General features: G+C 64.0%; 1 protein-coding gene across 6 annotated transcripts in view; it reads right to left on the bottom strand.

Moving 5' to 3' along the window:
• DLEC1 (DLEC1 cilia and flagella associated protein) overlaps positions 1-23,689 on the bottom strand; it is a 60,875-nt gene that overhangs the window by 26,801 nt on the left and 10,385 nt on the right. For 4 of the 6 annotated variants that reach the window (XM_070073010.1, XM_070073007.1, XM_070073011.1 and 1 more), the window contains 14 exons: positions 23,204-23,282; positions 14,088-14,175; positions 13,605-13,778; positions 13,209-13,345; positions 12,486-12,578; positions 10,907-10,997; positions 10,284-10,446; positions 9,419-9,611; positions 8,001-8,059; positions 7,585-7,786; positions 7,255-7,348; positions 7,018-7,148; positions 6,785-6,943; positions 5,685-5,824 (listed from right to left, as the gene is read on the bottom strand). In XM_070073010.1, coding sequence (XP_069929111.1) covers positions 5,685-5,824; positions 6,785-6,943; positions 7,018-7,148; positions 7,255-7,348; positions 7,585-7,786; positions 8,001-8,059; positions 9,419-9,611; positions 10,284-10,446; positions 10,907-10,997; positions 12,486-12,578; positions 13,209-13,345; positions 13,605-13,778; positions 14,088-14,175; positions 23,204-23,282 — 1,803 coding nt within the window. The remainder of the gene's footprint in view (positions 1-5,684; positions 5,825-6,784; positions 6,944-7,017; positions 7,149-7,254; positions 7,349-7,584; positions 7,787-8,000; positions 8,060-9,418; positions 9,612-10,283; positions 10,447-10,906; positions 10,998-12,485; positions 12,579-13,208; positions 13,346-13,604; positions 13,779-14,087; positions 14,176-23,203; positions 23,283-23,689) is intronic. The other 2 variants (XM_070073008.1, XM_070073009.1) reach the window with 2 other exon arrangements.

The raw sequence follows: 23,689 nt of genomic DNA, 5'->3' as shown, positions 1-23,689 counted from the left end.
TAACCTGTCCCTGCTTCCTTCCACAGACACCTGCGTGAAGCAGTAACTGGGCGCTGCGCTGACCCCGGGACAGGGAGGGTGTGTCTGTGGGGGGGGAGGGGCAGAGCCTGGACAGGGAGGGTGTGTCTGTGGACAGAGGAGGGGGAGGGGGAGGGTGTGTCTGTGGACAGAAGAGGGGGAGGGGCAGAGCCTGGACAGGGAGGGTGTGTCTGTGGACAGAGGAGGGGGAGGGGGAGGGTGTGTCTGTGGACAGAGGCGGGGAGGGGCACAGCCACATTGCACCTCTCCTGGGCGTGACTGGATACAAGGTGCTGTTGATGCAAACCAGAGTGCTTTAAAGTGCAGGACACTGACCATCACGCCCTGTCGTCTGCTAAGAAAACAGCTTAATAAATAAACTGAAGAAAGAGACACGGGTGTTAACCTGGCACAGGAGAAAGCACGCGCAGGAGGCAGTGTGCCGACGCAGGACTGAAGACCACGCAGCCCAAACAGCAGAGCGGGCGTCATCCGGACGGCGCTGAACACAAATGGGCCGCAAAGCCAACGCATTCTTTACAGACGCTATCGTGGGTGGCTGCTGCGCCCACGTCCCAAACTCGAGTGACTGGACCGAGTGCTGTCTCTGCCTCTGACCCAGCTCCGGCCAATGCACACCCCGGGCGGCGGCAGATGACGGTCCGAGGGTCCGAGGGCTTCGGTCCCTGCCACCAGCCGGGAGCCCCAGTTCCTGGCTCTGACTTTAGCCTGGCCCAGCTCCAGCTGTTGTGGGAATTTGGGAGTGAGCCAAATCTCTCTCTTCCTTCCTGCCTCCTTTTTTGTAATGAACAAGCCGTGTACACACTTGTACCTAGCAACAGAGCCTCAAAATGTGTGAAGCAAAACCCGATAGAACTGAGGGGAGAAATCGGCATTGTAGCGACCAAGTTTGAGGACTTCAATAGCCTGCACTTAACAACGAACAAGAGCAACGGAACAAAAGGTGGAAATTGAAACACAAGACTTAGGCAGCACGATAAACCAACCAGAAAAGAACAGACGTACGTATGATCTTCAAACAGTTAACAGAGAGCCAGTGCTGTGGCCTAGAGGGCTAAGCCTCCACCTGCAGTGCCGGCATCCCGTATGGGCGCCAGTTCAAGTCCCGGCTGCTCCACTTCCGATCCAGCTCTCTGCTGTGGCCCATCTTCTCTTCTATCACCCATCTGATGAGGCCGGGATGGTATCTGATGAGGCCGGGATGGTACCGGGGACCAGACAGAGACATCTCAGGAGGAGACCATAGGAGCTGGTGCCGCGGCGCAGCGGGTAAAGCCGCCGCTTGCCCCACTTCCGATCCGGCTCCCTGCCACAGCCTGGGAAAACAGCAGAGAGTGGCCCAAGTGCCTGGGCCCCTGCACCCATGTTGGGGACCGGTAGAAGCTCCTGGTTTCGGCCTGGCCCAGCCCTGGCTGCTGCAGCCATTCGGGGAGTGAAGCAGAAGGAAAGGAAACCACAGATAATACCCCTCGTGAACACAGAGCAAAACCCTCAACAGAATTCCCGCAATCCAGACTGACCAAACGGGGCTTGTTACGGCTCAGCCGCCCCAAATCAACGCAAAACACCATGGCGGTAGAAAAAAGGACAAAAATGGCAGGATCGGGAACGATTCGGCAAAATCTGTGTCCTCTCAGTGAGCACGCAGTGGGCCGGCAGCCTCCTCGGAGCGGCGGGGAGCTCCCCCGGCCCCCAGGGCCGCTCCACTTCCAGGGCGCAGGCGAGGCTGCCGCTTCTGCCACACGTACCCCAGTGTTGAGGTCACAAAGCAGGAAGAAGAAATACGAGCTACCGGAAAGCCACCTGTGTGTGTAGGAGGGATGCAGGGCCTCGGCGGGCCAGGCACCTGCCCAGAGCCCAGACACGCGTGTCGCTGGACGGCAGGACGCGAGTGCCGAGCCCACAGGGTGTCCGACAGGACGAAGCCCTAGGGAGAGTGACTTGGGGGTAGCCAAGGACAGGACTTCCAGGACCACGGGAAGAAAAGGAAGAGGCCTGACACTCGTGCAAAGATGCCCACGTCCCGGAAGGAAGGGCTGGATGTGGCCAGGGTGGCGACATCCCCAAGCCGGGCCGCGGTCTCCTGTCAGAAGCCAGCCGGCTGCTCAAACTCACAGGCTGGTTTAAACCTCGAAGGACCCAGAGCCGCGGAAGCAGCGTTGAGAACGAGAACAAAGCTGGAGAAATCACACTTCGCAAGTGCGAAGCCACAGCCACGGGCAGGGCGCCGCCAGGCCAAGGGCACGGGCTGCAGGCTCCTGGAATGAGCCTGGGGGTGACGGGCAGTTGGCTTCCCGCAGGATGCCGGGAGACCTCCAGGACGGCCCGGGACAGCTGCTTACGTGCCTGGCGAGGGACACAGCCGACCTCCGTTTCAGACCTCTGTAGCTGGCGTTCCACGGAAGGCACCCTCAGGAAGACACCACGTTGACCTGCCCGGAAGCCCAGGGGCCGGCCTTGGGCTGTGCTGGGTTAAGTCCCTGCACACCTCCCAGGTCCGAGTGCTGAAAGCCCAGGGGCCGGCCTTGGGCTGTGCTGGGTTAAGTCCCTGCACACCTCCCAGGTCCAAGTGCTGCAGCTCACACCTGCTACCTTGCTTCCAGTCCAGCTCCCGCTAACGCACCTGGGAAGGCAACGGAAGACGACCCAAGCGCTCGGGCCCCCGCACCCACGTGGGAGACCCGGATGGAGTTCCGGGCTCCTGCTGCAGCCCAGCCCAGCCACGGCTATTGCAGCCATTTGGGCAGTGAACTAGTGGACTGAACCTCAATCTCTTGGGGCCGGCACAGTGGTGTCGTAGCTTAGGTATTCGCTTGTGGTGTGAGAATCCCATATGGGCACTCATTCGAGTCCCGGCTGCCTGACTTCCAACCCTGCTCTCTGCTGTGGCCTGGGAAAGCAGTGGAAGATGGCCCAAGTCCCTGGGCCCCTGCACCCGGGTGGGAGACCCAGAGGAAGCTCCTGGCTCCTGGCTTCAGATCGGCACAGCTCCGGCCGTTGTGGCCATTTGGAGAGTGAACCAGCGGATGGAAGACCTCTGTCTCTCTCTCTCTCTCTCTCTCTCTCTCTCTGTAACTCTGCCTCTCAAGCAAAAAAATAAGTCTTTAAAAAAATCTCTAAGAAGAGACTGTTTATATGTATATAAAAAAAGAATCTCTCTCTCCGCTTGCCTCTCAGGTACTAAGTGAACGTTAAAAAAACAAGATGGACAGTCACAGCGGGTGAGGGGCAGCGCAGTGGGAGACGGAGTGGCCGGGGTGGCGGCTGCGAGGCCAGCACGGGCCATCATGGACGTTTACGGCGTGGCGTGAGAAGTCACACGGAGGCTGGCTGTGACTGGGCAGCCGCTGTGCCGCGGGACGGCAAACCCCCGCGGGCAGGCTGCTGGGCCAGGCCGCGCTGCTGCTGCCGGCTTGGAGCCGGCTTCCAAGGCGGGGCAACGTGGGGCAGCACGGGCTGCGTGGGGGCCGGAGAGGCCAGAGCAGAGCCGCGGTCCCCTCGGTCCTGCCCACCTGCAGCGTGCAGCTGGCCAGCCCTGCCGGTGTTGATGCGGTGCCGGCCCCGTGTGCACCACACATGGCACGCTCACCCTAGGCCCTTCTAGAAGTGGGGCGCCCCGGGGACCCAGGCCCGTTCGCTCGGACGAGACTCCCTCCTCCACTCGGAAACAGGAATGGGGCAGGTCTGGGCCGGGCAGGGAGCCTTGGGTGAGAGCACCCGCGTCCCACAGGGTGCACCTGGGCTCACCTCGCAGCTCCAGCTCCGACCCCAACCCCAGCCTCCTGCCAGCGCCCGCTGTGGGGGCGGGGTGATGGCTCAAGTGGCCAGGGCACTGAAGCCCGCGCAGGAGGCTAACAACTCGCCATCCTGAGACCCCTCCCCACTCTCCCTGACAGATGACTTTGTGTGCGGCTCTCTGAAGCCTGGGTGCAGACGCCCTGGCCATGAGGTAAGGTCCCATGAGGGATGCAGCATCTGGGAGACCCCCACCTCTGTGAGTGCAGTCACGTAGCTCAATGTGCAACGCCCGGTCTGAGCCGAGCCCCGGCGGCTTCCCTCCCCAAAGGGCGGCTTCCCTCTCCAAAGGCCGCGTGTGCGGGTGCTGGCTGCCGCCCCCGGTGCCACCCCGGGTGAACCTTCCTCTCTTTCCCCGAAGCCTCGGCGCCTGAGTCACTGGCTTCTCCTGTGACAGGCACCTCCCCTCTGGTTCCGTCACATTCCTGGCTGCAGGCTTCCGCCTGGCCCAGCCCTGGCTGTTGCGAGGCGTCTGGGGAGTGAACTGGCAGGTGACGCTCCGTCTGTCTGCCTCTCTGCTCTCAGACCAATAAACCTAAAAACGGCCAAAACCGGGCCAGTGGGGCTGGCGCAGGGGTTGGGGGCACTGCCGTGGGCTCCGACCATTATTGACGCTGGCGGCCGCCCCCGGGGGCTGTGAGCCGGGGTGGGGGTTGGGAGGAGACAAGGCACACTCCTGACACCGAAACCTCCAGTGCGCTCCGCCCAGACCGTCCACTGTGGCCGCTCCAGCGTGGGTGCGTGGGGAGCTGTACCCCGCTTCACCTCACTGTCTCCGACAGTGGGAGCTCGGGCTCCTCCAGACAGCCCCCACACCGCCAGCAGGGTGAGCCGCAGCCCGCGACGCCAGCGACCACGCGGGGCCACTCTAGCCCCGGCCGCTCCACTGCCCACCCAGCTCCCTGCTGACGCACTGGGAAAGCAGTGGAGGACGCCCCACGTGCTTGGGCCCCCGCACCCGCCTGGACCTGGCTCCCGGCTTCAGTCCGGCCCAGCCCAGACCAACGTGGCCTCTTGGGAGTGAACCGGCAGATGGAAAACCTCTCTGTCTCCCCCTCCCTAACTCTGCTTTTCAAATACATAAACAAACCTGAAGAAAACTGCCAGCGAATATCTGCAGGTCATGGATGATGGATCATGTTCCTTTTAGCCTGAACTCCAACTTGACAGACTCCATGATAAACCCAGACGAGCACATGGCCACACGCGGCGTGAGGCACACGCCGTGAGCCTGCAGTACCTCCCTGGCCACGTGTGACCCACGCGTGATGTGAGACACACGCCATGGGCGCCCAGGACGCCCCCAGCCACACATGACCCACACGTGACCCACACGTGACATGAGACACATGCTATGAGCACCCAGGATGCCCCCAGCCACATGTGACCCACACATGACATGGGGCACAGCCATGGGCACCCAGGACAGCCCTGGCCACACATAACCCACACATGACATGGGGCACAGCCATGGGCGCCCAGGACACCCCGGCCACACATGACCCACACGTGACATGGGGCACATGCCATGGGCGCTCAGGATACCCCCAGCCACATGTGACCCACACATGACCCACACGTGATGTGAGGCACACGCCATGAGCGCCCAGGACGCCCCCAGCCACATGTGACCCACACGTGATGTGAGGCACACGCCATGAGCGCCCAGGACACCCCCAGCCACACGTGACCCACACGTGATGTGAGGCACACGCCATGAGTGCCCAGGACACCCCCAGCCACACGTGACCCACACGTGATGTGAGGCACACGCCATGAGCGCCCAGGACACCCCCGGCCAACGTGACCCACACGTGACCCCCGTGTGACGTGGGGCCCAGGCCCCTCACCTCCAGGCCCCGTTCTGCACCTCGAGCTGCAGGACGGTCTCCAGGCGCTGGCAGTGCGTGGCCCTCAGGGTGACGGTCACCGTGCACTCCCCCAGAGGCTGCATCTGGCCGCTGCAGGGCTCGATTTGGAAGGGGGACACCTGGGGGTGCCACACAGGGGACAAGTGGGCGCGTGGCACTTGGGACAGAGGTCTCTGAGCTACCCCCAGCTCCTCACCACGCCACCTGGAACTCGGGGCGGGGAGCAGGTGCGGGGTGTGGCTGCCAGGAGGCTCCCAGCGCAGGGAGAGCCAAGCCCGAGGGCCCCTCTCCGGGGCAGCTGGGGAGAGCTGTGCGGGCAGGCGGGGCCGGGCCAGGAGGGGAGAAGCTGCCACGGAGCCACATTTGTCTCCTCGGCACCCCCATGTGGGCCTGGGCCCACCCCTCCCCTCCCCCACACCAGGCACACACAGCGCCCCCCCACAGCGCAGGGGCAATGGTCGGGCACCCCACTGACTGGCGGGGGTGTCGCTGGACACTGTTGGTACCAGCAGGAAGGGTGGGGACTGCATCTTTGGCCTCTCCCTTGCGTGTGCATGGGCTCCCTCGTGCACACAGCCTCCCAGGCAGCTCCGGGCGGGGGGACAGCTCCCAGTGACCACAGCCACGGGGCTGCCGGGCAGCTCCTGGCCGGCCCTGCGGCACAGACAGGGCTTTGTGCCACTTTGCCGTGCTCTGGACGGCACACCGTACTTAGGATGGGATGTGTGACAACTCAGATGCGATGATGACATCAGGATTACAGCAGGAAGAGAAATGCTATTTGAGTAAAAAAAAAAAAAATCTATCTTGAAGTCTCTGGGGTCTTTTTGAGTGGGCCACAGCTTGTGCGCAGGCGCCACCTGGTGGCAGGTACTGGAACTGCAGGCGAGTCGGAGGATCAGACCCTCCGTGGAGGGCCCCGGCTCGGCCCCCCTGCCCCTACCAGGGAGAGACCCACGGCCATGCCCGCGCCCTGTGGTAGGCAGCAGTGCAGACAGTGCCAGGGCGGGGTGAATTCTGCAGCCGAGGAAGCAGGCCTTGCGTCCCCCAGCGCCCGGGTGGCGGCGGCCCCGAGTCACCTGCGCCCGCCTCTCCTCCAGGCAGCCCGGGCTCTCCCGCAGGTGCCACAGGGCGGGCAGCTGGCTGACGTTCCGGATCCGGATGCCCTCGCAGGCCTCCTGGCCCAGACGCAGCAGCCCGAACTGCAGGGCCGGGACGCTGAGGACCAGGGCGGGCCCCTGAGACACGGAGGGGCTCGTCACGGGGCATCCGGGGGACGGACCGCCCTCCCGGGGGCCCCCGGCCACGGCACCTTGAAGGCTGCCTCGATGTGCAGTACCACCGGCGAGGGCGAGTGCTGGATCTCACACAGCAGGTCCTGGCTCGTGGGGCCCGGGACGCCCCCCGTGAAGCTCAGCTCAAAGTCCTCCGCCTCACTGGGCTCTGGCACAAGGGGACAAGGGATGGCGTGGAGGACGGAGGCGGGACGGGGTGGCCTCAGCTGGGCCCCTTCAGCCCAGAGGTCCCCTCCACCCCAGTCCCCAGGTACCAATGATCCCGGTGCAGGGCTCCACTTCAATGATGTGGCAGTCACAGATCTTGCCCCACGTGTATCTGATGGCCGACTTGCTGTTGTTCCACATCTGAAACACACACCCCACCCAGGCTGCCCGGGGCCTGCCCTTTCAGGTCAGACCCGCCCCGTGGGAGGACGGTGGGACCCTGGACCGCCTGACGCCCTCCCTCCTGACCTCCCAGCAGCACACCGCGGGCCTGGCGATCCTGGCCCACGGGAACTGTGGGAACGGCTCCACGCCGGCCGCAGCGGGCAGGCCTGGGGCCCGGGTTGCTGCCCCGCCCCCAGCCCGGCGTGCCCGACCTTGAAGTTCTTCTTCACGCTGGTGCCGATGTAGTTCTCGCCGGGGATGAGCAGGGCGTAGGGCTCCAGGAGGACCTGGAACGGCTGCGCCGAGCCCTTCACCTCCACCTCCAGCACGATGACGTCCTCCACGGGGCAGCTGCAGTCCCCCAGGCTCTCCACCTCCGAGCTGGGCACAGCGAGAGGCGGGGCCGGGCCGCCGCTGCCCCCACCTCAGGCCTCGGGAGGAGGACGGCCCCCCACGGCCCCCTACACCCCCTCCCCGCCTCTGCTCCCCCGCAGGCTCCACAGAGACCCACTCAGCGGTCACTGCCAGCCAGGGCCGCCAGTGAGCCCGGGGCGCGGCTCCCAGGGCCCCGGGGTGGGCAGGGTCCTCACAGCGAGAGCCCCTAGATGCTCCCGCAGCCCCCCCTCACCTCGTGGGCGCCGGGACTCCTTCCAGCACCATCTGGAGCACGCTGTGGAAGGCCCCCAGCTGGAAGCAGACGCAGCGTGCACTCAGCCCAGCTGGCCCCCCCCACCCCGGCCCAGCCCCCCCAGGACGGTGGCCCAGCCCCCCAGGACGGTCGCCCAGCCCCCAGAGCCCCCAGCTGGAAGCAGACCCAGCGCGCACTCAGCCCAGCCGCCCCCCCCCGGCCCGGCCCCCCAGGACAGTGGCCCAGCCCCCCAGGACGGTGGCCCAGCCCCCCAGGACAGTGGCCCAGCCCCCAGAGCCCCCAGCTGGAAGCAGACCCAGCACGCACTCAGCCCAGCTGGCCCCCCCCACCCCGGCCCGGCCCCCCAGGACGGTGGCCCAGCCCCCAGAGCCCCCAGCTGGAAGCAGACCCAGCGTGCACTCAGCCCAGCCGCCCCCCCCCCGCCCCGGCCCAGCCCCCAGAGCCCCCAGCTGGAAGCAGACCCAGCGTGCACTCAGCCCAGCCGCCCCCCCGCCCCGCCCCGGCCCAGCCCCCCAGGACGGTGGCCCAGCCCCCAGAGCCCCCAGCTGGAAGCAGACCCAGCATGCACTCAGCCCAGCCGCCCCCCCCCGCCCCGCCCCGGCCCCCCAGGACAGTGGCCCAGCCCCCCAGGACAGTGGCCCAGCCCCCCAGGACGGTGGCCCAGCCCCCAGAGCCCCCAGCTGGAAGCAGACCCAGCGTGCACTCAGCCCAGCCGGCCCCCAGGACGGTGGCCCAGCCCCCAGAGCCCCCAGCTGGAAGCAGACCCAGCGCGCACTCAGCCCAGCCGCCCCCCCCCGCCCCGGCCCAGCCCCCCAGGATGGTGGCCCAGCCCCCCAGGATGGTCGCCCAGCCCCCAGAGCCCCCAGCTGGAAGCAGACCCAGCGTGCACTCAGCCCAGCTGGCCCCCCCCCACCCCAGCCCAGCCCCCCAGGACGGTGGCCCAGCCCCCAGAGCCCCCAGCTGGAAGCAGACCCAGCGTGCACTCAGCCCAGCCGCCCCCCCCGCCCCGGCCCAGCCCCCCAGGACGGTGGCCCAGCCCCCGAGAGGCCCCAGCTGGAAGCAGACCCAGCGTGCACTCAGCCCAGCTGGCCCCCCCACCCTGGCCCAGCCCCCCAGGACGGTGGCCCAGCCCCCCAGGACGGTGGCCCAGCCCCCAGAGCTGTCCCACTACCTCTTCCCCACCCCAGCAAACGCAAGCTCGCAGGTGATGGCTCGAGTCGTTGGGGTCCTGCCACCCACGTGGGGGAGCTGCATTGAGCCTGTCCATTGCTGGCGTTAGGGGGTGACGTGGGTTTGGGGGGGAGTAGGGCTCTCTATCAGGCAGAGTAATAACAAGGAAAGAACACGGAGGGAGACTCAGGACAGCGGACCCCACCCCTAGCCGGCCCGCGTCCCACCTGCTGGGGAGAGAACTCCAAGATGAACTCGTGGTCCGTGTGGGGGCAGAGGGTGCCCCTCCGGGGCAGGATGGAGAACGCGGTCTCCCGGTCCGGGTGAGCCTTGATGCTGTCCGCGCTGTAGGCCTCTCCGGGCAGCAGGGGCTGCAGGTTGGGCTTCGTGACCTGCCAGTGGAAGGTCAGCTCCACGTGCCTGCGGGGACAGCCACACAGTGGGCAGCACGCCCGAGGCCGTGCCAGACCCTGCCAGGACCGTGCTCCCACCCACCCGTGCATGGCGCCCCCCCCGGGGGGGCCAGGCTGGGGGCAGCAGGTGGGTCAGAGTCCACTGGAGGAGGGGCCAGGATCCCACGTTGCCCGTGGGCGGCCATGGAGGGCAGGGACTGGCAGGCAAGGGGAGGGGGCGGAGTCCTGTGTCACGTCTCCCTCCGGGCACCAGGGCAGCCCTGGCCCGGACCTCGGTGGCACTCAGAGGCTGGCCGGGAACGGAGTGGCAGGGGTGACAGAACCCAGGGACCAGCGTGTGCCTGCCCCCGGGTGCCCTGTTCCCGTCTTGGGGTGCTCCAGGGCGACTGAGAGCAGCGCTGTCCGCGGCTGCCTGCGAGGACGGAACTGCTTTTGCTGTCACCACGCAGGCGACAGCCGCTGGCTCCGGCCGGCACCGAGGCCCCGGATGTGGTGAGCGCCACCAGGAAGTGTGGCTGTCATGTGAATCTCGGCTGTTTTGTGCTGTTTTTTCCCCACGGCGGGCGGCAGACACCTGGACCATTCCGCCCGATCTGCGCCCCTGGGCCGGTGCGGGCCCCTGCCTGGCTCCCGTCTCGGTGGGCACGCAGGCCGGGCGGGGCACGCCAGCCTCGCTCACGTGGCGTTCCTGATGAGGAGCTGTCTGCTGGCCGTGGCCTGGAGGTTCTCGGGCTCGAACCGTATGAAGTGCTGGGCCGTCAGGTCCGTGAGCTCCCCGGGGCCCGGCTCACTTTTCTCGCCGGAGACGTAGATCAGATCCAAGGCCACCAGCTGCCCGACGCCTGGCCGGGGAGGCAGGGGTGCTGGTGATGCCCTCGGGACTGTGGCCAGGACCTGTGGCCACAGGCTGCCGCGGGGCCCGGGCCACCGCCCACGTGCCGCTGGCCATGGCTGACACCCACAGGTGCACACACGAGGGGCGACAGGGCCATCTTCACGCATTCCCCCAGGACCAAAAGCAGGCGATTCTGAGAGCCAAGACCACGGTAGGCACTCGAGTGACAGTGGACAGATGGACGGATGGACAGATGGACGGAGGGAGCGGGGCACTGTGGGGCAACTCAGCGGGAGTTCCCTTCCCGTGGAGACCCAGGGCCTCCGTGCGGGCAACTCCCGGAGGAGGGAGCTTCCAAGGGAAGCCAGAAAGGCCCCCCAGGTCTGTGTCGGAGACCCCACGTCTGACCAGGGGGAGGGCCCCAAGCTGCAGCTCCCTGGCACACGGGCGGGGCGGGGGACGCCCACCTACGGTCACCAGCTCCCTCAGCTGGCAGTTGTCACACACGATGACAAAGGCCTGCTCGGCCTTGCCCAGGCTTGTGGGGAGGAACAGGACCTGCGGGAGACGAGGGCGCCCCGTCAGCTGCACCCACTCCTGGCTCCCTCTTCTCAGCTTCACTCCCTCCCCTTCGCTCTCTGTGCTGTGCTCCCCACCCGACACCCAAGGCCGGCGGGGGGGCCTTCGGGCGAGGCTCCCTCCCAGCACGATGCAGGGAGCGCACTGCCCGAAGTGGGGGGGGGGGTGCGGTGCAGGGGTAGCGGTGCAGGGGTGGGGCATGCGGTGCAGGGGTGGGGTGTGCGGTGCAGGGGTAGGGCCCACGGTGCAGGGGTGGGGTGCTGCTCGGGTGCCCACATCCCGCAGAAGAGTGCGGCTGCTGTGCCTGCAAGCCGGCTCCCTGCCGGGCTCCTGGAGGCAGCCGCAGGTGCAGGTGGAGCTCCCGCTTGCTCCCTCTTGGGCTGTGCACTTTTTTGTCCGTGTAATCCCCTTTGTCGGTTTTTACTTCTCGTTGCCAATATTTCTGGGCCATTTCCAGAGAAAACCATCGCCCACGCTAATTCTGCCCTGACTCCTCTCTCACGTGGAGACAAGAACCCGGACCAAGCCTGGCCGGGGCCACCGCGTGTAGGACAGGGTGCAGGCCGGGGCCCGCGTGCCTCACAGCCAGCGCCAGTCCTGGCAGGCCGCGGTGACATGACCCGGAGGACAGAGAGCCCGGTCTGCACTGGGCCCTGCAGACCCGGCCAGCACCAGCGGCGGACGGCAGGGCCCCGCCGTCTCTCCCGAGCTGGCCGTGTCGCCCCACGCGACCCAGCTCTTGGCAGGGATCAGCTCAGCACAGACGTGAGCCGGAGAGCCAGGCTCAGCCCTGACCAGGCCGCTCCAGAGCCACACGGCTCAGGCCGCAGAACCTGGAAAGCCGCGAACCAAACGCAGCCGTGCTGTGTGCCGGCCGTGCCGGCGGCACTGTTGGCAGCGTCTCCAGATCTCGCCGCTCATCAGCACCTCCTGGGCGGCCGTCCAAGGGCTGTGCCCGGGGGACCCGGGACCTCACGTGGCAGCACTCCCCTGTCTCTGGCGCTTGTGGGGGCATGGCTGAGTGTTAAGAACCAAGGGCGCTCGGCTCCCCTGCCTGATGACAGGCTGCACCCGACAGGACGCATCGCCACCTCTCACGGGGGTTCCCGGGGCCTGTGAGCAGTGGGACGAGCAGAAGGGAGCCCTGGCCGGGCCCACAGCTGGAGGTCCTGCACCGGGAGCTTTGCAGGGGCCTGGTGAGGCCTGGCGCATGAGGCTTGCGGAGTGCATGAAGAGGAGGCCGGAGCAAAGCCACTGTCATCACCGCGGCCCCCGACGGTGGGCGGGAGAACCCGAGACAGAAGCAAAGAGCAAGCAAGGGTGGGTGGGAGAACCCGAGACAGGCCAGGGCTGCGAGCCGCCCCAGGGACCTCTGAGGCCTCCCCCTGCCGCGGTCACACAGCGGCTGGGCAAACGGCCATGGCCGACGGCCAGGAGGAGGGGTCCATGCCCACGGGCGGCACCCACCTCCAGCACCGTGACGGCGCCCGGGGCCAGCTCGAACACGGAAGGCAGGATTCCAAATGGCGGCTGCTCCACGAAGCCGGGGGCCGAAACTGCCTGCAAGACACGCGGGGGGCGTGGCAGGGCCGCTCCCTCCTCTGGACACGCCCCTGTGACTGGGCGGAGCTTCGGGGCTGTCCATTCTCCAGGGAAACGAGGGAGCCACTTCCCCAGGCACACAGGCCTTGCCCTGCTGCAGAGACCCACATCCGTCCAGGCCCCCGCCCTGCACTTGCCGGGGCGCCTGCGAAGCCAGCCACTCAGCACGCCAGGGACACGGCCCCGCCCACAAGCCCCCACCCCCACCCCCCGGTAAGGAACGGAGCTTCCAGCGGGGTCTCCCTGGGCACAGAGAGCGGTGGCCACTACAAGGACCGGTGGGGTCAAGGCCAGGCCGCCTGGGGCGTGGGCACAGGGGAATCCTGGCCCAGGGCTGCACACTCCCCGTGTTTGCAGAGACCAGGAAAGCCCAGTTTGTAGGGACATGATGTCCATTAAGTAGAGGTCACACAGGTAGACAGAGGCCACTGGAACGCAGGCAGAGCTGCTGGCCGGCGGCCTGCGATGCCGACAGGCGTGGGCTCCACTAGGCGGGCAGTCCCCTCTGGAGCAGGCCCTCGGGGGGCCGCGGCCTCTGCGGGGGCCCCTGGGGGCAGCCCTTCCGGGCAGCAAGCCCGGCTCGCTCACCCTGAAGCTGGTGGGCGGCCAGCTCTTCCTGGGCACGATGCAGAACCTGCCCGCGCTGAAGCCCACATTCCTGCAGGTGAACTTGGTCATCTTCACTCCCCCGACGAGGCAGTAGCCACAGTCCAACACCGGCGACACTGCGGCGCGGGGAGCGCAGCTCAGGAGGGGAGCGCGCCACGCTGCTCCGGGGCTGTCCCGAGGCCCCGCGGAGAGGGTGAGCCAGGCCGTGCCCTGGCCAGGCCGCTCCGGAGCCACACGGCCTCCTCCCGGCGGTGGGTGGGCCCCCAGCCGGAACCCAGACACACGGCCCCCGGGAGCCGCCTGCGAGGACCCGCAGGGCCAGCAGTCAGCGGTGCCAGCAGGGGCTCCGCGGCAGCCTCGGGGTCGCACACTCACGCGTCAGCACCGGGGGCGGCCTCCGGGCTTGCAGCGGGATCAGGAGGGTGTGGGCCGACTGGGTCTCCACCAGGATGAAGTCGTCGAAGTCTCCGAGGCAGTCGGGCATGAACTGGACGGTGTACTGGCAGGTCATCCCGGGGGCCACCATGCCGCCTTCTCCCGGGAACATCCCTGGGCATGCGCAGAGGCGAGAGGAGGGGCTGGGGCGGGACCACCGTGTGTGCCGGGGTGGGGGTGGGGGTGCTGGCAGGGAGGCAGGGCCCAGTGGGGTGACCTGATCTTAGCGGTTCCTGGGACACGCCCGGGGATTGAAGTGGGTAGCCAGGGAGGTGAGCAGGGGCAGGGAGCTGTCCAGGCGCTGGGACCTCGCTGAGGGCGGGGCCCTGACTGCCCAGGGAACCCTGGACGGGACGGTCAGCCAGGGCAGAGGTCAGGCCCCGCGCCGGGAGGCAGCCTAGGTAACTGGTATACCCAACTCACCCAATCCCAGGGCGAAGTACGGGGTGGAAGGCGGGAGCACCCGCAGGTAGCGGCTGGCGGCCGTGGTGTTCTGCAGCGCCAGGACCATCTGCTCAAAGACAAAGGTGACGGCTGGAGGGGGCGGGCGGGCTCAGCCTCGGAGCTGGGGCTCGTCGTCCTGCTCCACCTGCTTCTGTCCACTTGGGGAGTTTCCAAAGTATAGAGAGCGAGCGAGAGAGCAAGAGGGAAGGCAGGAGTAGAGCTGCCCCTCTCGGGGCAGGCCACGTGGCACCGCTGGTTAAGACACTGTTTGTGATGCCGGCATCCCATGTCAGGGCGCTGGTTCAAGTCCTGGCTGCTCCGCTCCCTTCCCATCCAAGTCCCTGGGAAGGCAGTGGAGGATGGCCCGAGTGCTTGGGCCCTGCACCCACAGGGGACACCTGGATGGGCGTTCCGGGCTCCTGACTTCAGCCTGGCCCAGCCCTGGCTGCTGCAGGCATTTGGGGATGGACGGCCTCTCCGGCACTCTGCCTTCCAAACAAGTAAACTAGGCTTTATGCGTAAAAATCTCAACCACCGCACACGGGGCATCTCCCTGGGCCCCCTGACGTCACAGCCACCAGGGCAGGAGCTGGGCCACAGCGGAAGCGGGAGTGCCTGAGCTGCAGAGCCCGCCTCCCTTCTCCCCCGCGGTTATCCCATCGGGCTGCTTCTTCCCAAGGCGCAGGCAGAGGGTGTTACGGCACCTGTGTGACAGCCAGGGTTGGACCAGGCCCCGACCCACCCCCACCCCCACCCCATCCACGTAAGCCCCCACCTCCTCTTCCCCCTGCCCCGGCTTAGGAGACCTTTAAGAACAAGACCTAACGCTAAACCCCGACGGCACCCAGCACAAAACGTAGCCCAGAAGAACTCAGCCCGTGCACGTGGCTTTGCTGGTGTCTTGTAAAAAATTATGCTGGGAAAAGAAAAAAAAAGTGTCACACACAGTGTGATGAAGGCCACGCCCCAGCTCAGGGCACCGCACGCGCAGCTGAAGTCCCCACCCCTCAGCATCACTCCCATCGTCCACACGCAGGCCCATCGTCCACACCCAGGCCCATCGTCCACACCCAGGCCCATCGTCCACACCCAGGCCCATCATCGGCGAGCACCACAGGGTGCACCTGTGGGCCAGGCCCAGGACCGGCGAGACCCACATCACGATTTGGCTTCCGTTTCTCTGTTGATAAGGGTGCAGGGTACATTTTTATGTGTTTGCCACTTGGGCTTCTTGTTCTGTGAGTTGGTTGTTCTGTTTTACCATTTGCCACTGTGCAGTCTTTTACGTATTCTGGATCTAATTTTTTACAAGTATGCAAAGGGGCCGGCGCTGTGGCATAGTGGGAGGAGCCACTGCCTGCAGTGCCGGCATCCCTGTGGGCACTGGTTTGAATTTCGGCTGCTCCACTTCTGATCCAGCTCTCTGCTGTGGCCTGGGAAAGCAGTGGAAGATGCCCAAGTCCTCGGGCCCCTGCAGCTTCATGGGAGACCTGGAGGAAGCTCCTGGGTTCGGATCAGCTCAGGCCGTTGGAGGCATCTGGGGAGTGAACCAGTGGATGGAGGTCCTCTCTCTCTCTCTCTCTCTCTACCTCTCTCTGCCTCACTCTGCCTTTCAAATGAAATAGTTTTTTTTTTAAAGATACACATAATAAAATGTCTCCAGGACCTTGCATTTGTATTATCTTTTTTAAAGATTCATTTATATGAAAGGCAGAGTGATGGAGACAGACAAAGGAGCTCTCCCACCCACTGGTTACTCCCTAAATGCCAGCAGCAGCCAGGGCTGGGCCAGGCAGACGCTGGGGGCCTGGAGCTCCCTCCACCCGGGTCTCCCGTAGGGTGTCAGGGCCCAAGGACTTTGGCCCTCATCCTCTGCCTGCCCAGGTCCGTTAGCAGGGAGCTGGCCCACCCAGTGCTCCTCTGGGCAGTATGGATGTTCCCAGCCTGCCCCTGGAATTATCTTTTGATGCACAGTTTCTAAAATTTTAATACAAAATGGATCAACCTTTTCAGGTTTGTGCTTCAGTCTTTTTTTTTTGACAGGCAGAGTGGATAGTGAGAGAGAGAGAGAGAAAGGTCTTCCTTTGCCGTTGGTTCACCCTCCAATGGCCGCTGCGGCCGGTGCATCACGCTGATCCGAAGGCAGGAGCCAGGTGCTTCTCCTGGTCTCCCATGGGGTGCAGGGCCCAAGCACTTGGGCCATCCTCCACTGCACTCCCGGGCCACAGCAGAGAGCTGGCCTGGAAGGGGGGGCAACCAGGACAGAACCTGGGGTGCTGGCGCCGCAGGTGGAGGATTAGCCTAGCGAGCCGCGGCGCTGGCCCGTGCTTCAGTCTTAAGAAAGCTTTGCATAACTCTTTTCTCCCCTAAAAGTGCTGCTCTTTTCCTTGATGTATTTTGTCTGGTGAATTGAGCGAGGTAGGGAGACAAGCATTTTGCACGTGAGATACTAAACACAGCTTTGTGTCTTGAGGTGCGCAGGTGCCTGGGCCTGGCCGTGTGCCGTGGAGCGAGCCGACAGCCCTGCTGTCCTCGCCGTCGTGGCAGCAGCTGCATCTCACGCTGGCTGAAGCAGGTCCAGAGAGCCTCGCCCCCAGCCACACACGAGGCAAACCTCGGAACAATAAGACAGGTAGTTTCTCTGTCCCACAGGACGGTCAGCTGCGCCCCCTGGCGGCCAGCTTGGTAATGCACCGTCAGCCCCGCTCGCTCTCCTTCCACGCCCTCCCTCCTCGCGGAGCTGCCAAGGATGGCACATGATGTCAGCATGTCAGCCTGTGCTCCTGGGGCATCGGTCCCACAAGGGCCCCGCACAGCGGCTCCTCGGGACGTGGTTCTGGGCTTGCTCCCCAGGTGGTGTGTAAGAACCCTAGCTAGGGGCCGGCATAGTGCGCAGCAGGTTAAGATTCCCACGTGGGCGCCGGTTCCAGTCCCGGCTGCTCCACTTCCCATCCAGCCCCCTGCTAACGCACCTGGGAAAGCAGCAGCAGATGGCCCAAGTGCTCGGGGCCCTGCACCCACGTGGGAGACCCGGAAGCGGCTCCTGGCTTCAGCCTGGCCCACCCTGGCCAATGCAGCCATCTGGGGAGTGACCCAGCAGATGGCAGGCCTCTCTCCCTCTCTGTAACTCTGCATTTCAAATAAAAATAAAATACACACAAATCTTTACGGTGGGCAGTAGGGGACTGTGGTACGGTCACAGCTACTAAGGCTTTTGCCAGTGGTCAACCAGAATGAGGTGTAGGTGGAGGGCGGGGCGGGGCACTGGTCACGGGGAGGGCGGGGCGGGGCTGGTTTCCCCACCAGCACTGCAGGCCTGCAGGAGAAAATGACAGGCTGAGAGGCCAGTGCCAGCTGGCGTCGGGGCAGGACACGCCTGGAGTTCCTGGGCCGCACGTGGGTGCTCCCGAGTGTCGGTGGGTGTCTGTCTTACTTTCTGGCCGCTGAGTTTAACCTAGCATTTCTGCACCTGTGTTAAGACCGGCTTATGTTTTCGATTTGGTGCCTAAGTGATATTAGGCTCTCTCCTACTGGAGGGTAGGTGCTTCCTCCTTCCAGAGTCTGAAACATTGTATCTATAAAACAGGGCTTGGCTTGACGGGGAGCAGACCCTGCACCATCTGGGCCTCCTTTGCTCTGGGTGCCAAGTTTTGCTTGTTTTTAAAAAAGTTATTTTCATCCAAGCTGGACAGTCACATGGTGTGCAGAGCCAGAGAATGACCAAGGCTGAGAAAACAGAGACGCTGGCCGCCCGCCTGCTCCACCCTGCCTTTCTCATTCTCCAAGGGCAAACGGTTTCCCCTTTGCGCTGATCAGGCGGCGCTTACTGCTCCGCCTCCCAGCAGTGCGCCTGCCTGCTTTTTGGCTGCAGGCACTGCCTTCCCAGCCCACAAGCGAGCCCCAGGCCACCCCGCCCTCCCCGTCTGCCCAGCGCAGCTCCAGAGCTGGCCAGGTGCACAGTGGAGGCGCACTCACAGCGGGGGTGGGGTGGGGTGGTGGGGTGGGGGGGGGGAGGGGAAGCAGGTGCCTTTCCCTCCCTCGTGTGGTCTTTCCCTTGCTGGAGTTAATCAGTCATGTAGTTTGCCACGGACTTAGCAATAATCCGATCCCTCTCCATTACCCTACAGGTCTCTTCCCAAGACGTCCGGGACTCTTACCCAAATGTCATCTCCTTAAATAGAGCTCCGGGAGCCTCCTGACGTCTGACCTGGGCTGGTCGCGGCTGCGCCTGCTGCCAAGCGGCCGTGCAGACTCCCCGGCACAGCTTCACCACTCGCCCACAGCCTCTCCGATCACAGGACCAGGCCGTCAAGTCCGGCACAGCCCACGGCGTGCCTTGGAGCGGTGCTGTGTTGCTTCCTAGGCAAGCTCGTGGGAGTGGGGCTCCTCCACCTCGCTGGCTTCCTAGGGAGGTCGTGGGAGTGGTGCACCTCCATCTGGCTGGCTTCCTAGGGAGGTCATGGGAAGTGATGCACCTCTATCTGGCTGGCTTACAGCCGTGGCTCCTCACTCTGAGCCATCTCGTCAAAAGTTGGGCCACCCTCTAGGCTGCCACACTGTGAGGAAGCCCAGGCTACACAGAGCCGCTACGTGGAGCTGGCATCGACTGTCAGGCAGGGGGAGAAGCCTCGGAGAAACCCAGCCCGTCTTGAGGTCACGCCCAAGCCCCGATTCTCTCTAGCTGTGCCCTCTGAATCTCTGACCCACAGCAGCTGTCAGGACGGATGGTTCCTTCAGAGTGCTCAACCTGAGGCAGCGTCGTGGCGCAACAGGTTAAGCCGCCGCCCGCGACACCAGCATCCTGTAGGAGTACCCGTTCAAGTCCCAGCTGCTCCACTTCCGATCCAGCTGTCTGCTAATGTGCCTGAGAAAGCAGCAGAAGATGCTGATCTGGGTTCCCTGTCCCTCACTCTGTTTGTTTATTTCAAAGACAGAGTAACAAATAGGAGAGAGAGAGGTCTTCCATCCACTGGTTCACTTCCTCGACGGTCACAGTGGCTGAAGCCAGGAGCCGGGGGCTTCTTCTGGGTCTCCCACGCGGGTGCAGGAGCCCAAGGACTTGGGTCATCCTCCACTGCTTTCCCAGGCCACAGCAGAGAGCTGGATGGGAAGTGGAGCAGCCGGGGCAGGAACAGGTGCCCACATGGGCTGCCAGTGTCATGGGCAGTGGCCTTACCTGCTACACTACAACACTGGCCCCTCTTCTTCACTTTGAAGAGATTTCTAGTTGTATTTAGGGTTCCAGATTTTAAACTTTGAAGTTTCTTTCTAAAATTCGTTAGCTTCTATCTTCTCTGTTGGATTTTTTTTTAACTCTACATACTTTTTCTTTTTCTTTGGTTGACAGCAGGATTTCACTATCACGTGCCCAGGTTTGCTTTGGTTTTCTTGCATTCTGCTTAGGGTGGTTCACGCGTCACTCGGCGGCTTGAAGTCTTCCTTCCCTGGGGTCACCGTCATCCGTCGCCCCGTCAGATGCGGTTGCCGCCCGAGCGCTGTCCCCTCTCTGTGGGGACACCTTCGCCAGTCCCATTTTTGCTCTGCTCTGTGCCGTCACTTTGTCTGTCTTTGTTCTTCAGCCTGGACAATTTCCACTGACCGACTGCCCTCCTCCTCTCCACCTCTGAACGACGTGCAGATTTTCCACTGAAACTAACTTCAGTTCTAGGACTTGCATTTTTTGCAAAGTGCCATTCCTGGAAGTCTCCCAAACACATATACGTCAATACTTTGAGATAATCCCAGACTTGCAGGTGTTGTAAAAATCATCTACAGAGTCTGTTATCCCCTTCACTCGCTTCCCTCCACGTGGAAATTTTACTCAGGTCCTGGCACCACGGCAAGCCATCAGCCTCCCGTCGGAGCCCCAGCTCAAGACCCCGCTGCTCCCTGCCGGTCCAGCTCCTCATTGGCGCAGCGGAAGACGGCCCAAGGACCTGCCCCCTGCCACCCACACGGGAGCACCAGCCAAGGTTCCCGGTTCCTGACTTCTGCCTGGCCCAGCCGCGGCTGTTATGGCCATTTGGGGAGTGGACCGGCACACAGAAGAGTGCTCTCTCTCTCCCTGCCGTTCAGATAGGAAAATCAATGAGTCACCTTTAAACTTCTCACATAACCCAAGAACGACGGTCGGAGCGGAGACGTTCGGCTCGGTCAGTGCTGCGTTGGCCAGAGCACAGCACTGACTTCTTTTCCCGGGGTTCCCCCTGCTGCCTTTTCCCGTCCAGCACCTGCCGCTGTGTGGGGCCGCCCGGCTCCTCGGTCTCCGCCAGCCCTGACGGTTCCTCCGTCTCCCTGGGCGTGACCCGGAGGCCTCCTGGGGTTACCTGCAGGGCGCCGGGCAGTCGGGCTCGGGCTGATGTTGTCCCGGGAGGAGACGCGCAGGGGCCACAGCCGGCCCTTGTCTGCGCCTTCTCAGTGCTGACGTCACGTGAATCTCCGGTCCAGTGCTGGCCGGGATACTCCGCGGCAGGGTGCTGTGTTTAGTACTGTTAAACACTGGGGCAGGTACGGCGGGCCAGCCTGTTCTTGCCTGACCCTCACCCGCGAGTGTCAGCACCCACTGCCAGGTACGTCTTGCCAAGAATGTCGCGAGTGTGAGATTCAGTGAGCGTCTCGCGCCCTCGTCTTCCTCTGCGTCCGTAGTTAGATTCGTCTGGAGCAACGTCGGTCCCTCACCGACTTATTCATGCACACGCTTGCCGATGTCCGCACAAACTCACGGACGTTCATTAACTCTCTGGGCTACAGTCAGTCCACAGGACCCCCGAGGGCCACGCCTCAGCCACAGAGCCCACCGGGGCCTGGGCCCTTCTACACGTCCCCCACCCCATCTCCTCTCCCTACTCACTCCTCCCTCTCTGATCACAGAACCCACTGGCTCTCCCAGGTTCACTGGCTCCTTTGATTGGAGAAAGGTATTAATTACCCATGATCTGGACATGGGTGTGCTGACTGCTACACGTCGTCCCTGCATCTGTCCGTGTGTGTGCACATGTGAGCACACACGTTGTCCCTGCATCTGTCTGTGTGCACACGTGAGCACACATGTCCCTGCATCTGTCCGTGTGTGTGTACACATGAGCACACACGTTGTCCCTGCATCTGTCCGTATGTGTGCACACGTGAGCACACACATGTCCCTTCATCTCTCTGTGTGTGCACACGTGAGCACACACATGTCCCTGCATCTCTCCGTGTGTGCACACGTGAGCACACACATGTCCCTGCATCTCTCCGTGTGTGCACACGTGAGCACACTCACTTCCACCATGAACCCAGGTCTGTGTCCCACTGAAGTCCAGCACTGCCGAGTTCACGCCAGCCTCACGTTTCTGAAACAACGAGAAATCGCGTTTCCTTTTTTTCAGGTGTCCTCAGATAGAAGCGAGGTTGCCCCTCCACGAGTGGGCTTTGCCAGATGCTCCGGCCTCGTGCCTGGCTGTGTGGTCTCCCCGCTCAGAGCTCCTGCCACGGTTCCGTCCACCACTAGGCTCTCCCCAGAGGCTCACAGCTGTGAGCCCCGTAAACCTCTTTCACTCATAAAGTAGCCCGCCTACTTCTGTTTTTGCTTTAAGATTCATTTGTGTATTTGAAAGTTAGTTACAGAGAAAGGGAGATTCAGAGAGAAATATCTTCTATGCGCTGGGTCACTCCCAAATGCCCACAACAGCCGGGCTGGGCCAGGTTGAAGCCAGGAGCCAGGAGCTCCATCCAGGTCTCCCATAGGGGTGGCAGAGGCCCAGGGCCATCTTCCACTGCTTTCCCAGGTCGTTAGCAGGGAGGTAGATCGGAAGTGGAGCAGCCGGGACTAGAACCGGTGCCCATATGGGATGCAGGCACTTCCTGCTATGCCACAGTGCCGGCCCCAAGCCTGCCTGCTCTGAATATGGCAATGCAAAACAGACCCATGCAGTTATGTGGGGCGAGTTTCCCTCGGTCCACCGTCTCGGGGCTTGGTGAAGACGAGGGGCACGCCGTGTCCGAGCGTTCGTGTAACAGCAGTTTCCCGAGGGCCCACCGGGCACCAGGCACTGGCGGTCAGACTGGCACTGACCTCAGAGTAGCGCTCGCCCTGTGGGGCTCCCAGCTGCACGGGGCGATAAACAGCAAACGGCTCGGCTGTTCAACCCAGGCCGCTGGGGCAGGCGGGGTAGCTTCCCGGGGGAGCCATAGAGAGGTAGGCGAGGTCAGAGGGAGGACCAGTGGACCCCCGGCGAGCAGAGGGAGGCGCCTGCTCCATGGCGGCCCCGGGCCACTGCAGCCCCAGGCCCTGCGCCAGCCCCGCAGGCCAGTCAACCTCCACGTGTCCTGGAGCCGCCGTCCCTCTGCCCTGTCCACTCCCCAGCTGAAATCCCGTCGGCCGCCTTGGCCGCTTCTTCAGCCATCTGCAGCGGGCCGGCAGACACACGAGGACCAAAGAGAACAGACCGCTGGGGCGGTCACGGGCAGATAAGAGGCTTCCCCGGTGGGGAGCACCTGGACCTAGTGCGGATCTGCAAGACCTTCCACACCTATGGGAAGGGTTTGCTGCCGCTAGGCCTCCCTGTCCCGCACCTGCTGAGCACCGCTGGTGACCGCTAGGCCTGGGCAGGACCGGATCCCCCAGGGAAGCCGCCATCAGAAAGGGGCGGGGCCGGGAGCCTGCGGCCTCTGGGTGAGGGTGCAGCTGGGACACCTGCATCCCACACTGTGGCGCCCAAATTTGAGCCCCAGCTCCTCTGCCTACTCCCACGTGCTGCTAGCACACACCCTGGGAGACAGCTTGTGCTGGGTGCGTGACACTCGCGCGGGAGACTCGGGAGGCGTCTCCCACTCCTGGCTTCTGCCTGGCCCAGCCCTGGCTGCTGGGGAACGAGCTCGCTCGCTCTCTGCCTTTCACATAAATAAAAAGCAGTCACCTATTTTTTTAGACACACCCACGGAGGGAGAAGGGATGCGAACAGGTGTCAGCGATGGTAGGGACTCACCGCGAATACCGATAAGCATTGCCGTAACCCTCAGAGCTGGTCACGAACACTGCGGGGCACACGTGGACACACACACACACACACACGCACACAGGGTGAGGATCTATAAAGGAGCAAGAGCTGTACCTCATAGACCGATCCGATTTCATAATCTGTGAAAAACACCACCGACGGCTTGGCCAGAAACACCGGGGTATCGGCACAGCTGCGGGGGAAGCGGGGGCCAGGGTGAGTGCTGTTCGCACACGGACGCCACGCAGGGGCCCCCAGACACGCCCAGGCGGCTCTCGGGTGTTTCTGGCTGTCACGGCAGGCCCCTGCATCGTGGAGCAGCCCGATGCGGTCTTGGTAGACGTGGGAGCGGCAGGATCTTCTGCACGCAGGGAGAACCCGGAAGCCTTGGCACCAGCGTGCTGCCCGGGCTCTACGAGCAGGAGGAGGTGGTGTTTCCAGCATCAGGCTTCCTGCTAAGAAGCCGTCAGCTGTCTCGATAGGGAAACGGTCACAGCTCTAAGTCCATTAAAACTAGGAACGCACGAGGGGCCGGCGCTGCGGCACGGCAGGCGAAGCCGCTGTCTGTGACACCAGCATCCCATACGGGCGCCGGTGCCA

This window comes from Oryctolagus cuniculus, chromosome 4 (assembly GCF_964237555.1).
Source record: "Oryctolagus cuniculus chromosome 4, mOryCun1.1, whole genome shotgun sequence".
NCBI classification, from domain to species: domain Eukaryota; kingdom Metazoa; phylum Chordata; class Mammalia; order Lagomorpha; family Leporidae; genus Oryctolagus; species Oryctolagus cuniculus.
The sequence above is the reverse complement of the archived record's forward strand: the minus strand, read 5'-3'. Positions and strand labels throughout refer to the sequence as shown.